The sequence below is a fragment of the Mchenga conophoros genome, linkage group LG16 (assembly GCF_057382185.1).
Source record: "Mchenga conophoros isolate Kocher_MC1m ecotype Shallow Benthic linkage group LG16, M_conophoros_male_GT1.1, whole genome shotgun sequence".
Taxonomy (NCBI): Eukaryota; Metazoa; Chordata; class Actinopteri; order Cichliformes; family Cichlidae; genus Mchenga; species Mchenga conophoros.
In genome coordinates, this window is record NC_140541.1 from 25,819,383 (window position 1) to 25,835,434 (window position 16,052).

Here is a 16,052-nt window from a genome sequence, read left to right on the forward strand (position 1 = left end):
GCACAAGTGCTCATCCCAAAAGTTGGAACCACTGACATCAGCTGTTATGAGCAGGGTTACTGCGATTGGCAGATGCTCCCCATAAACACTGTTTTCCATAATTTTCAGACCTTGGAAATTACCCAAAATTCTTTCTAGTAATGTGATCTGATAATTAGTTATGACACCTGTCAAAAATATGGCTTGGCTCTGCAACAAGGTATCTGTTTTGGATCCAACTCCAATGTTAGACTGTAAACTCCAGTTCTCATGACACACTTAAAACAGAACAGCTGATCCTGTCACAGACGTTAATGGTAAATGGACTGGTCAAAGGAGCTTGCAAAGAAAAGCGTCTGGACTTCTTTAAGTTGCTTGAAGACGTTTCACCTCTCATCCGAGAAGCTTCTTCAGTTCTAAGGTCAAATGGTGGAGAGTCCCAGATATAAACCTAGTGGAAGTTTCCCCCCACAGAGGGACAAAAGGACCCCCTGATGATCCTCTATAATCGCCTGAGCCAAGGTGTGAAACTGGGTGTGGGTCCCAATCAGCCAGAGTTTCGGGTGAGTTCATTGTGAAACCTGGCCCCACCTTATCATGCGAATTCCTGAGGTCAGATGGCCCAGGATGTGAGTGGGCGTTAAGGCGTCTGGGGAGGGAACTCAAAACTGGATTATAGATGGCAGAGAGTTGGTGAAAGAAGCCATCTATGTCCACTGTGAGCGACCATCTTTGAACAGAGGCGGTGGTTTACGACACCAACTCTCTGCCATCTATAATCCAGTTTTGAGATCCCTCCCCAGACGCCTTAACGCCCACTCACATCCTGGGCCATCTGACCTCAGGAATTCGCATGATAAGGTGGGGCCAGGTTTCACAATGAACTCACCCGAAACTCTGGCTGATTGGGACCTACACCCAGTTTCACACCTTGGCTCAGGCGATTAGAGGATCATCAGGGGGTCCTTTTGTCCCTCTGTGGGGGGTTACTCCCACTAGGTTTATATCTGGGACTCTCCACCATTTGACCTTAGAACTGAAGAAGCTTCTCGGATGAGAGGTGAAACGTCTTCAAGCAACTTAAAGAAGTCCAGACGCTTTTCTTTGCAAGCTCCTTTGACTACGATGACCTGGATGACTGAGAACCTTCACAGACGTAAATGGACTGCTTCCTATATACTCTTTCATTCACACAAGCACCTTTTTCTATGTCTGAGTGCTTTCTATCTAACATTAAGAGAGCAACTTTGCACTCTTAGTGTCTGGACATCAGTTGGTCTGTAACATAGTGTAAGACATCTTGGGTACAGACTTTTATGTGTGGTGTTGAGGGAAGGTGAAAAGCTGAAATACAGTCTTTGCTTCGGCTCAGAGAATACCAGGCAAATCATATTGTTTGCTAATCCATGCCTTAGATCTTTATATAAGTTGCGAGCACCCACAGTTGGCCTTAAATTTGACCTTTTAACCCCCGACACCCCCACTCATCACAGATAACCACTCAGCGCCCCCTGACGTGACGGGGCTGTCGGAGCGCTCCTCGCATCACGCAGAGCGGCCCCATGTGGCCTCGGTGCGAGGCGTTTCCCGCGGCTTCAACCACCACACCAGCGTCATGGAGACCGCAGATGGTGAGTTTCCTGCCCACTCACACTCACACACACATATACACGCAAAGTCAACTCCCGTTTTCCTTCTCCCCTGCTGTTTGTCCCTCTGTCTTCTCCTTAGTCAGTCTGCCAACGTGACTGGCAAAAGCTACTGACTGACCTGCTCATGTTGCCACGGTAACGGTGCACCTCTCCACCCCCCACCCTCCCTGAAAAATCCATCACGTTCCTGCCGTAATGTTTGGTTCTGTTAACTAACAGAAACACTGAGACAGTAAAGATTTACACAGCATCATGGTCTCGCTTCTCTGCGGCAAACAAATATTTGAGTCATGACATAAAACGGATCATTAGGTGCTCGGTTTTGCGCTCAGTTTTTGCCATGTTGTTGGTGGATCTGTGCATAAAATAGCCTCCAAACATTATTCGTCATTCAAACCGTGCCTTTGCTTGTATGGCTTCAGTACTGCTACCAGCATGGGGCAGTGGATGCTGCAGAGGATAGGTACATACAAATACAGTAAATACAGTATTAACAGGTCATGTTCCACCTCATTTTAAGGTAGGTTTAAAAAAAAAAAAACACAGTTGAGCACATTAATTACAGCCTGAGCTAAGAAGAAAAGAAGGGAGGTGGGTGAGGGAGTGTGGTTTTTATTCCATATAAAAACAAATTTGGTGTCCTAAAGAAGTTTTGGCTTTCTCTTATAGGAAAATTAGCAGAATTGGAGTAAAATGTAAGTAGGGTTTCATTTACCCAACCATAAAATATGTTTTGGTTTATCAAATTGCCGTAAGGGAGGACACACTCATTCCCTATAACTGCTGTGTGCTTACGCTTGTTATCACCCACCGTCTCCTTCAAATTTCTAACCCAACAAGTCCTTTTCCCTTTAGCATGACATCATTTAGCGGTCTATAAGAGGCCCATATATCCAAAAAGTTGTCAGTTCACCTTTAACTTGGCAGAGAGTCTCGCCGTTGGAAGAACCCTGAACACTTTCCTAAACCGCTGAGTTACAGGCAGAGGTTTTTCGTAAATCCACTTACATATACATCTTCTAGTGTGATTCCATTTTAGGTGGCGTCCACAATAGTCTTTGAACCTTACAAAACTTTTTTTCCATTATCTTAACAGGTTATTGAGTTTAGAGTTGCGTTAGGGCTGGAGACGATCCAAGCTGTTATAGGGTGAAAGGCAGGGTACGCCCCATATAGGTCGGTTTGTCACATGACTGGGCCTTTACTTTTAATGTGTGTTTAATATTGTGAAAGTATCCTTAGTTATGTAGGACCAGAACATGGACCACTCTAGAAACAATGCATATATTTCCCAGTCACCAATTTACATTTAAGGCATAATGGTTATATACCAGTATCTGTTTTCTTCATAATGTCAGGTGCTCTGTGCTGCATCATCATACATTATACTGTATTTTACTACTAAGAAACAGAGTGAGTGACCTGAATGCCTATTTTCCAAACATCTCCATCATATATGACAGTGTTTTATTTTTTGTATGAGTTGAGATTACTTGAGACCTATGAAAGAAAACCAGCATCTTGCTACAGATGACAATGAGGTTGACTGGTTCATTAAATCTGCTCCACTTTCTTTGTCTGAGTTCATCTTCATTCATTCAGTTTGTTAATAATCAGGCAGCTTGAAAACCGGAGGACACCTTGAGCAGAGAGCCTATAATCTCCCTGCCACCCGTGCTCTGGATTCTTAAATACTAAACAACCTAGCTGACACAAAAGCAGGAAGTAGTGGTTAAATCTATGGATCTAAACTGCAGGTTTTCCTATGCTGATTACTAAACATGGTGAAAGTGGTAAAACAACAGTGTGATTCCATTATAATCCCACTCTCACTTGCCTGTGGCAGCTGTAGATTTCTTACACATTCACGCTCACGGCCGATTTTGACTTTTGCACGAATCTTTCTAGAGCCTATGTTGTGTTTTTTTTTTTTTTTTTTAGATGCCAGCCAAAATGGAAACAAATAAAATGCTGGCACTCTTTTCCCTCCTTGATCCCCACGCAAACATATTTGCCCCTCAGGTTTTTCCCACTTCTTCTTACATTCCCTCACACAAAGTCCAGTACTTTGTGGAAACTCCTTCCAGCAATCTGCTGACATCTGTGAGTCCTTATAGTGAGGCAATGATTGTTATTCTCTCACTGGTTGCGTCAACACGATGCATAGTTACATCCTCGGGGAGGTGCACCTCGGGTTACGGCGAAGGTTTTCAGAAGGGTTCTGTGGTTTTATGATTCAGTGCAGACATATAAATCCCCCGTCATCCAGAAAGTTCACAGGAGCGCTTCATTGACATCCTGATGTGTCTCTCCTCTAGGATGTGAGTGGAGAGGTGAAGGATCCCTCAGTTTAATTGATGGTATTTATAACTGCTCCTTCAGCTCTATGGCAGCCTGCTGTATGTGCACTCTGCTGTATGTGCGTTTGTATTTGTGTGTCTTTGCATCTCTGCCTCTCACCTCCACTGTCAGGTTTACTGTGACACTTGTCCAAATCTTGTGTGTTATAAAAAAAATATGCACAGCTACAGTGAATTCAGTGATACAGTGTGCATGTGAGTGTGTTTGTGTTTGTATAGTTGAGTATGTTGCAAGTGCTCTACCGTTTATAGCATCTTCAGGCAACGTCTAACCTGAATGTCTTTAGAAAGTGAGTGCGTTTAAGCAGAGGTGTAACTCTTCGTTTGGCCTTGCGACTAATTACTATGTTGACAGACTGTTTTCTTATCTCAAACTGAAAACAACTGTCAGTCTGTTTCTCACTTCTTCTTTGACAGCTAGCCCGCAGCCACGCAGTGACTTCTTTGATGGCAGCTCTCTAGGACTGCTGGCATTTTTTTGACACATAGATGTGTGTAAAGAAAAAACAAGTCACGCAGTAGCTTTGGCTCCATCTGTACTTGGATACTGACACTGTGTGTGTTGGTGTTTTATGCACAAATTTTGCCGATACAAATTCAGTATTTTCGCGCTGTTTTCAGCTTGCAATCGTTTAAAAAATTAATTTCTTACAGAATTTTGTGCAGTACTGTGAAAAGTAAACCATTACAACTTCCATAGGAATTAAAAGGGTAGGTAGCAGTTAATCTAATAACTCTTAAAAGCACAAGTTTTGGCAGTTTGCTGGTCTGGGGCATTCAGGTTTGTTAACATGGTGACAATGAACAAAGACAAGAAGCAGTGATCTTAAAGAAACAGCTCTTGCTGTCCATCAGTCTAGGAAGTGTTATACAGCATCTCAACACAAACACCTCAGACCATCTGTCAATGATCTGGGCTAAAGGACCTGGGGACGTTGCAGTCATTAAGATAGCCATGAACTCGTCTGTACATCAAGGTCATATCTGACCGATAAAGCTCTGCTGAAATTAGGTTATACAACAGGACTGTGATACCAACCACAGCAGAAAACAGAATGGCTGAATTAGAGACAAGAAAATGCTCAAGGTGTTGCAATGACCCAGTCAAAGTCCAAACCTCAAGCTGGCTGAAATGATGTCGTGAGACCTAACAGAGCTGTGCATAAATGAATTGAGGCAAACCTCAATGAAATTAAAGCAATGTTATAAAGAAGAGCAGCCAAAAATACCTTCAAAACGATGTGAGAGACTGATAAAGTCATACAGAAAATTATTACTTCAAGTTATTGCTGCTAAATGTGGTTCTACAAGCTGATGAGTCATGCTCCATAGTTAGTTTTCACAGCACTGCACAGAGCCCTATGCAAACTTTCTTTTCCACATCGCTTTATCCTATCAAAAGACCAAAAGCAACAGTAAGTTATTATTACGAACAGGTGTTTATTGTATCTGTAGCCTGATAAGGCTTATTTTTATCCCGCCGACCTCCATTATCATCCAGAAACAATGACAAATGCATCAAGTGAACCATGCTGTTGCAGTGGGCAACATGTTCCCTCATTATGAGTCACTGTGGGTTATTTTGAGCCAGTTTCACATACTGTACACCATCCTGCCTAAATCCATGGCTGGAGATAGTCACTATAAACACACCTTTGCAAATATAAATGTCTGAATAGAAAATCCTAAAAGCTGCAGTGCCCAGCTGACACAGGAAATTGAATGTTTTTAAAAAACAGGACCGTGTTTTTATGACGCATTTTTATGTTTAAAGTGCTCAGCAAGACTGGGCCCCAGAGACAATTTTTGGCTGGGATTTGTTAACAATAGGAAAAAGATGGACTAATACTAGCCCGATCCTATAACTCTGTTATTGTTTACTGTAAAGACGTGGTGTAACATTTTGTCCCACATTAAGGAAGAGCCAGAGATTACTACAGCAATTTATGGCTGTAAATGCATTCATTATAAGATCATGAACACATTAATTATCGTCATCATCACAGACGGGTCCTGGTTGGTCCAGATATGAGCGATCAAGCCTCATGATGAGGTGGGTGGGGGAGTTCAGAGCCAGGATGTTAGGGGCTGCTGTCTAATTGGTCCATCAGGTGCTGCACTGACCCCCACAGGGTCGATCCCTGGTACATCTGTCCCTGCATGAGGAGGCAGGGTCTGTCTGAGCTAGGCTTATTATAGTAAGATAAATCAGGCAAGCAGTGTGCAGCTGTGGCCTTTAGCTCCCGTGGCTGTCTGGGTTGTCGAACACAGCTGCCCCCCTTTTAAAGCTAACTGTATATTTATCGGGTAAAAATAATGTCTGATGATGTTTATAGACTGAACCTCACCTCAAACATGACTCTAACGGCACAACGCAAGTTTCATTCGGAGTCTATTATTTTGTTTGTTGTTTTGTTTGTCTTGTTTTCTCTCCTTTTATGATCTGGCTCAGTTTTTATATAAAAAAAAAAACGATTTAAGGGTTAATTTTAAAGTGTAACATGCATGTCAGACCATTTATCTGTGTTCTGATTTAAGTCGGGGTTAGGTGATTTTAGCCTCTCACTGTCTATATTTTATAGCATGAAACAGGCACCTTTTGAGACACCTCATGAATCATTTTCTGCAGCGAGTACATCTTTGTTGCTAGGCAGCAGGCGAGGCGGCTCCTCGTTTCCTGATTTCCTTTTTTCTTAGCCTTTGAGGTCTCGCAGTGATTCCTGAGACTTCCTACTAAAACACTATGTCTTTAAGGTGACTGTACAGCGCAGGACCTCGTGCTCCACTGCTTTGTTGTCCTGCCACAGTGTGACTGACAGCTGGTTGTCCTCTGTGCCTCATTAGAAAAACACACTGACCTTGTCTCCTTTTCTTTCCTTATCTGTCCCTCCCTTATCCACCCCCGTCCTCCATCAATCTCTCAATCAATCTGTCTGCACATGCCCACGTCCCACCTGCGCCATCACAATTATCTCCACTTTTTCCCGTCTGTATTTCTCTACATGTTTTTTTTTCTTGTCATGTTTATGTCCTCCCAACCTTTTTTTTGTCTTTTCATCTCCATAAAACTCATTTTATAGGTGTTCCAGTCAACAGTCGCGTCTCCAACAAAATCCAGCAGCTGCTCAATACACTGAAGAGACCAAAGCGTCCACCGTTGCGCGAGTTCTTTGTTGACGACTTTGAGGAGCTTTTGGATGGTAAGCCCACCTGAATGTAATTACAGTGATTCTGCTGAATCAATAAATCTTCGTGAAGAGAAACTCTTTCACACTCCTACTCTTTCGAATGTGATGCTCACATCGCGTTGGTTTTCCAGCTCTAATAATAGTGATCTGTCTAATTCTTGTTGTGGCTGAGATAAAAATGTGACTGTGACCTTGCCAGGTCCCACAAGTAAACCACCAAGGCACGGTTTTAGCTCAGTGGTGGTTATTTTGGCCCCGAAGACCACCAGGTGTTGAAAGGGAATTTTTTAGGGAAGTGCACACGGACTGGACCAGCCCTTCCTAACCATTTCCTCCATTCCAACCAAACCCATCGGTGGGTCTGGGTGGTACTCTGCCACTCTGAATAAACACTGAGTGAATGAAAATGCTGCGGGAATAGCAGTGCATCAGCAGGTAACTGTAAAGCTTCTCCTTGTGGTATGGCAAGCTTCAGTGTGAGCAGAAAAACACACTCAGAGGTAGGATCCAAACACTGATAAAGATGTTATATTTGGCAGAGATATGGCTTACCTGCTTCTTTAAACAGGTCTGAACTCTACTGCTCAGAGAGTCTGAAGGTAAGAATAGAGATGAAGAGATGGAAGTCAAATCCAGAAGTCAATAGAGTACTTAAAGAAGGAGCGAGGCGAGACTGATTTCCAGTAAGCAGCAGCTTCGAGTTTCTCACAAGTAGGAATAATAGGCAGCTTAGACTCATGAGGACAGAACACAGCTCACTGTATATCCTCCAGCTTTTCCTTTTCCATCACACCTTCCTCATTGTCTTTTTTTTCTCACACTCTTTTTTTCCTCCCCTGTCCTCCTTACAAGTGTTGTTTAATTTACATATTTACCATTTCTTTGCAGACTAGCCGGTCTTCTTTATCAAGCAGCTCAGGAGCTTATATTACGCTCAATTCGAATCAAAGTCTTAAAGATGTCCAATTCATCTTCTTCATGTTTTCAGTCCAGCAGCCAGATCCCAACCAGCCAAAGCCAGAAGGCCAGCAGATGTGTCCCCTGGAAGGGGAGCCTCTTGGGGTGGTGACCAACTGGCCTCCCTCCTTGCCAGCAGCCCTACAAAGGTGGGGAACCACTCAGCCCAAGAGCCCCTGCCTGACAGCACTCGACAATGCTGGCAAGCCCGTCTACACACTCACCTATGGTAGGTGTTAGCCTGTGGATGTTGGCCCAGAAATGACAATTCAGATGGAAAAGAATAGCACCTCTTTTCATCCACTGTGTCTTTGAAAAACAGACATGATGTATTCTGCTGTTTAAATGTTGTTTTGCAGGTTAGAATAGTTAAATCAAAGGCACTCGTTGACAATGTGTGTTAACCTCTGCAGGTAAACTGTGGACCCGCAGTCAGAAACTGGCCTATACGCTTCTTAATAAGCTGAGCAGCAGAAATGAGCCTCTGCTCGTGCCTGGAGACAGAGTAAGTCATGATATATTACAGTGTGTTCGGTGGCGATTGAATGTGTTACATTTTTTGGCATTTCACTCAATCAATCAGCACTATTACAAATATTCAACATGGAATTAATCACCAAATAAATTCAATGACGTGAGAAAATAAAATAAAACAAAACAAAACAAAACAGGGGGCTGAAAGTATTCCTACATAGGAACCTTTTGGGAAATATAGTTACTGCCTTTTCCTGCTAGATGAAAAAGTGACCAGCTCTCTAATTTGCGTTTACTTTTGTTGTTTTAGATCCACTTAAAAGCTTTAATATTCTATTTGAATTTGGAACATTAATATAGCAGAAAACAAATTTTTTTTTCCTATGAAATAATTAATGGAGTGCTTCCTTACTTCTTAGCAGAGAGGAAAGTCCCATTCCTCACATGTTTGTGTTAAGCCAAGTCTGTATCTACATTATTACCTTGAAATCTTTGACTGGGAACGTAAAAGTGAAATGAGCGAGCCCAGTCTGGCACAGTTCATAACTGTAAAGTTTAAAAACCTAATTTATGTGTAGACATTTAATTTCATCTCATTTTCAGGGTCTCTAAAGTTGTTTTGCGGCTCTCCTCTGCTCCTCTGCTTTCAGTTTCACCCTGAGCAGAGGAAAGCTGCAAAAACGGCTCGGCTTGGGTCTAGTTGACTTGCTTGGGTTAATCGTTGTGGCTGGACTTTTTTTCTTGTCTAAAATAATCAAAAAAGATGGGGGAGGCTGGCTGAGAAGCCTGTTTGTTTTGGTGCGAGATGGTGCATGTGTGATTTTTGTCTGATGCAAAAACGGCAGTTTCACGTTTAATGGGGGCTACAGTGAACAGAAAACAGACCCAAGCCAAGATAGAATAACTGACTGTTGACTAAAACCAAGGATTTATTGAAAATATAAATATTATTGTTGTGAAGCTAGAGTTGTCAACTAACTCTCTGGTAGAAAGCAATGATTTCTTAAACTTTAAAGCTTTATTATTTGTATGACATGTTTAGTGTCACCGTCAGTCCACAATACTGTCCATTAAAACAGTAATGTTGGTGTATTGTAACCATGTCTTGAACACACCTGCAGGTTGCACTTGTTTTCCCCAACAATGATCCGGTGATGTTCATGGTGGCCTTCTACGGCTGTCTCCTGGCGGAGCTCGTACCTGTACCTATTGAAGTGCCGCTGACCAGAAAGGTAAAGCAATGAGGGTCTCCTGGGAATGTGTGATTTTTGACGTTTTACTGACCCCTACTGGACATCTGACCTCAATGTGTTTACATGAGAGACGTACTTAAGTCAGATGCAGTTTTTGATTCAGTGCTAATCTTCACTCTCTTTGACGTTCCTTACGCTAAATCACATCTTTGTAAATCTGATCTCTTAAATGTTTAAATGCAGAGTATTAGCTTATGATGTTTTGCGGTTCCCAGAGCATCGATCAGCTCAAGCCGATCTAAATTTATCCATATTAGTTGCACAGCCTGAATATTAATGCCTGTTCGTGATTGCCCTTTATAAGCATGCTGTTGGCAGACTCTGTGCTGTAATTAATGAGATTTGAGTGAGGTGAAATGATGTGTTATTCTAGTCAAAATAGATCACAGGCCAACTGTTCTCAGGAGTCAGACGCTCATTTGCTCACTCTGTCAGCTCCTATCATTCCTCGTCCTCTCGTTGTGTCCCTCTCTTTATCCCTATTACCCTCCTCTTCTTTCTTTCCGCCTCTCCCCACCCATCTTGAGTCTCCCACCTTTTTTTTTTTTTGCTTTTCTGAGCAGCGCACTTTGCACAGCACGAGTTTAGCTATAAGCTCATTTGCACAGCCAATCAAATAGGAGCGAGCGTGTGTCAGATCTCGGGTTTCATTCCTGCTACAGTCTGGCTTTGATGCACAGCAGTAGAGTTTTTAATAGTGACTGGCCGTCACTCCGCTTGCTCACCTGCTGCTGCTTTGATGCTGCTGTGATGCTCTGAGGTTTCTTCTTCTTCTTTGTTTTCTTCTTCTTCTTCTTGTCATTGCCTTGTTTTCACTCCATTAGCAATTCCCACATTCCCTCGGCGCATCCTTTCTCAAAGTTATTTTGAATTTTTCTGTTTTTAGTAGTTGATCGTTGTGTGTGACAGATACTCTCTTTGCTCCCCCAGGATGCGGGAAGTCAACAGATCGGCTTTCTGTTGGGCAGCTGCGGCGTCACGTTGGCACTGACCACTGACGCCTGTCAGAAAGGCCTGCCCAAAGCACAAACAGGGGAGGTTGCCACTTTCAAAGGTACAGCCTGTTTTGTTTTCATTGTGAATGTGTGTGCATAGTTTCATTTGGTTTGAGATGACTTCATGTCTCTGTCTCTGCAGGCTGGCCGCGGTTGCTGTGGTTTGTGACAGATGGAAAACATGTTGTGAAGCCTCCAAAAGACTGGCACCCTCCAATACGGGAAGCCAGTAACGACATTGCCTACATAGAAGTAAGTGGGGTTTAATCAAAGGATGTGACGCGATGGTTTTTACTGGATTTGTTTTTTACTTATTCAACTTATTAGGCAGTTTTTGTTTTTACCAGATCCTTTTTCTTCCTAATGAAACTGTTTTTTTTTCCCTTTATGCTTCTTACATCTAGTATAAAACCAGCAAAGAAGGAAGCACCATGGGAATCACAGTGTCCCATTCAGCCATGCTGGCTCACTGTCATGCCCTCACGCAGGCCTGTGGCTACACTGAAGGTGAGGAGGAATCTTAATTTACTTTTTTGGTCATACTTTGTTTCTGCAATTTTTCCCTCCATCATTTATCACTTCTTCCGACATGGAGAAAGTTCAGTTGGTGCTGGCAGGAGAAATGCTCTGAGACACTTTTAGGTGTAAATACAGTCTCATTTGATAAATGCAGCTGCTCAGTTGGTTGCGTTCCTTCCATCATACCTGGGTCAGGTCTGCTTAAAAAGAAAGAGAACATAAAGTAGCTCCTTTCTTCTAGTGTCCTACTTTTGTTCTGAGTAACTGCAAACAGCACCAGCAACCCCCAGAGACTCTCCGGATCTGTTTCTGTAACTTAATTTGGCTTACTCAAACCACTGCTGCTACAGTCAGAATTACAGAAACTTATGTAACTGTGTTGTGCTCCTAACCTTGAAAATTCTCCTTTTTTTTATTTGTAGGTGAGACGATAACCAACGTCCTGGACTTCAAGAGAGAAGCAGGATTATGGCACGGTGTTCTCACTGTAAGTAGTCTCCAGACCTCTAGTAGAGCTAATGGGGCGCTTATATAATGAGAAATGGAGGAGATCTGAGCTCAGTTTGCAGATAAAAACTGAAACTTATCTAACCGGCTTCCCACTGAGGCCTTTATCAGTATGTAAATGCATTCAAACTAATGAAGTCCTGATGGGGGGGAAAAAGCATCTTATCTAACCACTGAGGAGTTTCAAACCTGTGAAAAATAAAGCTGCTTCCACTGACACAGACATCCCAGCTTTGATTGACTGCTTTCAAACATGCATGAGAATTCCCGGTGCCTTAGGTCATACGTGATTTGTTGTTACGTGTATAAACAGGCTTATTTTTGTACTCTTGGCAGATAAAATCATAACCTGCAGCGTGTTTACAGTGACCTCATTTAGTTGTGATGCATTTCTGGCATATATTGGAGCTCATCTCAATGCTTACTGCTCTCCTGGCAGAGCGTCATGAATCGGATGCATGTGATCAGCATTCCCTACTCCCTGATGAAAGTCAACCCTCTGTCTTGGATAATGAAGGTTCACACATATAAAGGTAAGGGCCAGTCCATCTATTTAGGGTTAGTAAGGAATTTAGATCTTTTTTTGTTGCTGTTTAATTCGGAAAACGAGGACAGAGCACACTTTTCACAAGAAGCTACCTTAGGGAAGATACACTTCAGGTGTTTTATTGTTAAGAAGACCAGATTTTATTCCTGCTTGTTACTGTTTTGATTCTCAGTGCACGTTTGACACGAGTGGATGGATTAAAGAGATCATTTGTTGGACCTATTGATTTCTGGGGTTGTGTGCCCTGAATAAAACTGATCCACAGCTCTGCTCAATCATCTGTTGGCGACTGAGTCAGCTTGCGTCGCTCCTTGCTGTCTGGTTTTATGATCTCGTCAAACTGGACCACAGAGGTCATGATTGTGTCGGTCATTGCTTTTGTCTTTGTGTCCCCCGTGCAGCTCGGGTAGCAGTGGTGAAGTCGAGGGACATGCACTGGTCTCTGCTGGCCCAGAGAGACCAGAGAGACATCAGCCTGAGCTCACTGCGAATGCTTATCGTTGCTGACGGAGCTAACCCATGTGAGTCCATCTGCAGAGGCTCATTTAATAAAACAACACCCTGGAGTCCCAAGAAATTATTATTGATTTGCTTTGTTTGTCTGCCTGGTGCTCTGTGTGTGTGTGTGTGTGTGTGTGTGTGTGTGTGTGTGTGTGTTACCCCAGGGTCGATATCCTCCTGCGATGCCTTCCTCAACGTGTTTCAGTCACGTGGGCTGCGACCTGAGGTGATCTGTCCATGTGCCAGCTCTTCAGAAGCAATGACTGTCGCCATCCGCAGGTGCGCTTCCGTTACTGCACCTGACGAGAACAAAAGCAGCCTCTTTGGCTTTCTGTGCTGCTGTTATGTCACACCATGCTTGCAACATCAGCTGTTTCCTGCAGGGAGGAAGGGAGATTTGTTCTGTTGATCACAGCGCAGACTGTAGAGTCTCACAGCTTTCTGCTGATTGTGAAGCTCAGTTTTGGAGGAAGATTACGATGCCAGACGGATTGGGAGGCAAGAAAATGCTTCAAGTTGAAAAGCTGGCACTATTTTTAGTGAGAGAAATGCAAATTTAAATATATGCAAGAGTTAAGAAATGTGATGGAGCCACAGAGTCATTAAATTTCTCCAGAACCAGTTCATATCTTCTTTTTAAGTGTTAGTACTGCTGTCACTGTACTACACCAGTAGATGGCTCAGTCTGACTGCCGTAAGCAGAAAAGGAAGAATTTAAGTGATAGTATGGCTTAAGTAATAGCATGACTGTGTGTCCCGCAGACCTCCAGAAATGGGGGTTCCTCCTCCCGGGAAGGCGGTGCTGTCCATGGGTGGGCTGAGTCATGGGGTGATCCGTGTGGACACTGAGGAGAAACTCTCTGTTCTTACAGTGCAGGATGTGGGACAGGTCATGCCTGGAGGTACAGTATACCATGCACATTATTAACATTTTACTGATGTTAATGACTAAAATACTGATTCTGAAGAAGGTTGAGAAAAAGGAGATTTTCAAAAATTAAAAAAAAAAATGTGTACATGCTGACACTGAAATATCTAACCATATAAAAGTGCTTGTAGCAAAATATTCACCTTAAAAGCCTCTTTTAAAACAACATTTTAAACGCATCACCAATAAATCACCACATCCAACTTAAATGAAATTATTTACCAAATTTTACTGTTTGAACTTTTTGAAGTGTTTCATAGAAGTTTTTGAAAAGCTTAATGCAAACCGGGATCTTTGAATCGATTTAAATATTGACCTTATGACTCATTCTTCCTTGTGCCCATCCTTCTGTGTCCATTTTGCATTTCCAGCCTTGGTCTGTGTGGTGCGAGCCGAGGGAATACCTTATCTCTGTCAGACAGACGAGGTCGGAGAGATCTGCGTGAGCTCAGGCAGCACCGGTGTCGCTTACTACGGCCTCCCAGGCATGACCAAGAACATCTTTGAGGTTGGTGTTTCGTTATTTCTGTAAGTGGTCAGGTGTGACAAAGGATTCAGCGCTTTTCTCCTAATCTTATTATTCATGAGTGTCACTTCATATGTGCAGTGTAATAGCACCACATTTCTAAAAATCTTCTTAATTGATAGCACTAAAATTAAATGAGTCATCATCTGATTGGACTTCTATTAAGTGAAGGCAGTATCTGTTTGTTTTGATGTTTGGTTTTAATAGTGTTGTATCTTCTTGCAGACTGTCCCTGTAACACCGTCTGGGATCCCGATCAGTGGCCGACCTTTCACTAGAACCTCACTGCTGGGCTTTGTAGGGCCAGTAAGTTCCTCTTTAGATTTCCTTTTAACCTTCCCTTGATTTAATGTCAGTCTTACAGCTTTACACAGGTACATTTTAACTGTCCTTTCAGATCTCTAGTACCTCTGTGACCGTTCTGGCAGCAAAAAATAAAAAATAATGATAATGGGTTTTTCTGCTTAATAGAACAGATATTAATATCTGTCAGAAATAATCAGCATGAAGCGCCACATGTAATATTATCAGTTTTACCATCTTGTTGCCTCTACTCTGGTTTGTGATTTTCTAAATTACTCAGGAAGACTCTCAATGGTTTGTGTTAGTGGTTGTTAGTCAACAGTGAGTTTAGTAACAAATATGCAAATGTTTTACTAACTAAACTAACTATTTGCAACATTAGATTGCCCAGTTAAAGGGTCCATCCAGTCAATGCGCAAAGACCAATCATCTCTGTAATTGTTGCAGGTATTTGTTCGTATTTTAATTTAATGTGCTCACAGAATTGAAGAAAACGGTCTCTGAGGCTATGGCATTTGATTTTAGTCTAAAAGATTAATTTTTCTTTTAGGATATTTCACTAAACTCCCTGTCGGCAGTTTATTTCTGAATTGGATTATTCAGCAGTTTCAAAAGAAAGAAAGAAACGTAAATCTCTTTATTTTGAAGGATTGCTTTTGTGTTTATAGACTTTCAAACCAGTGAAAGATGGAGCTGACCTGAGTTTATTTGTTAAAATCATGGAGATGATCATACCAGTGTCATTATCACTTGACAAATGGTGATGTTTTTTTTATTTCCGAGTTTAAAGCATAATTGTTTTCCCTTTGAGGACATGACAGCTCCTGGATGAAGAGTTTGATGATAGTTTATAAGACGTCTGTAAACCTTTTGAGGCATTCAGATTTCTTTGCACCAGGAGCTCGTGTGTTGTGCGGATCACCACATGAACTTTTGTGACTCTTTCCAGGACAGCCTTGTGTTTGTTGTGGGAAAGATGGATGGACTGATGGTCGTCAGTGGGCGGAGACATAACGCTGATGACGTAGTTGCCACAGCGCTGGCCGTGGAGCCCATGAAGTTTGTGTACAGGGGAAGGTAAAGGAGGAAGCGGCATGGAAATTATGAAAGTTTGCACTTCTTGTTGAGCAGGACAGCCAGTTTGTGACGGTGTTGCTTTGCTCCCCAGGATCGCAGTGTTTTCTGTGTCTGTACTGCACGACGAGAGGATCGTTGTGGTGGCAGAGCAGAGGCCAGACGCCTCAGAGGAAGACAGCTTCCAGTGGATGAGCCGTGTCCTCCAGGTCCTCAATATTTTTTGTTTTGATTTGGTTTATTTTTGAATTTACATGTTTATAAAATAATAAATGAATCTCAAACTTTA

The 16,052-nt window shown here is 42.5% G+C and overlaps 1 protein-coding gene across 7 annotated transcripts in view; it reads left to right on the forward strand.

Annotated features, from left to right (window-relative positions):
• Positions 1-16,052, forward strand: part of dip2a (DIP2 acetate--CoA ligase A) — a 91,040-nt gene that overhangs the window by 63,395 nt on the left and 11,593 nt on the right. For 3 of the 7 annotated variants that reach the window (XM_085250348.1, XM_085250349.1, XM_085250350.1), the window contains exons 6-23: positions 1,473-1,610; positions 3,950-3,991; positions 7,072-7,191; positions 8,168-8,365; positions 8,550-8,641; positions 9,732-9,842; positions 10,794-10,917; positions 11,001-11,110; positions 11,263-11,365; positions 11,800-11,864; positions 12,324-12,417; positions 12,833-12,952; positions 13,097-13,211; positions 13,695-13,834; positions 14,232-14,368; positions 14,612-14,692; positions 15,639-15,766; positions 15,858-15,972. In XM_085250348.1, the coding sequence (XP_085106474.1) occupies positions 1,473-1,610; positions 3,950-3,991; positions 7,072-7,191; positions 8,168-8,365; positions 8,550-8,641; positions 9,732-9,842; positions 10,794-10,917; positions 11,001-11,110; positions 11,263-11,365; positions 11,800-11,864; positions 12,324-12,417; positions 12,833-12,952; positions 13,097-13,211; positions 13,695-13,834; positions 14,232-14,368; positions 14,612-14,692; positions 15,639-15,766; positions 15,858-15,972 (2,033 nt within the window). The remainder of the gene's footprint in view (positions 1-1,472; positions 1,611-3,949; positions 3,992-7,071; positions 7,192-8,167; positions 8,366-8,549; positions 8,642-9,731; positions 9,843-10,793; positions 10,918-11,000; positions 11,111-11,262; positions 11,366-11,799; positions 11,865-12,323; positions 12,418-12,832; positions 12,953-13,096; positions 13,212-13,694; positions 13,835-14,231; positions 14,369-14,611; positions 14,693-15,638; positions 15,767-15,857; positions 15,973-16,052) is intronic. The other 4 variants (XM_085250351.1, XM_085250352.1, XM_085250353.1 and 1 more) reach the window with 2 other exon arrangements.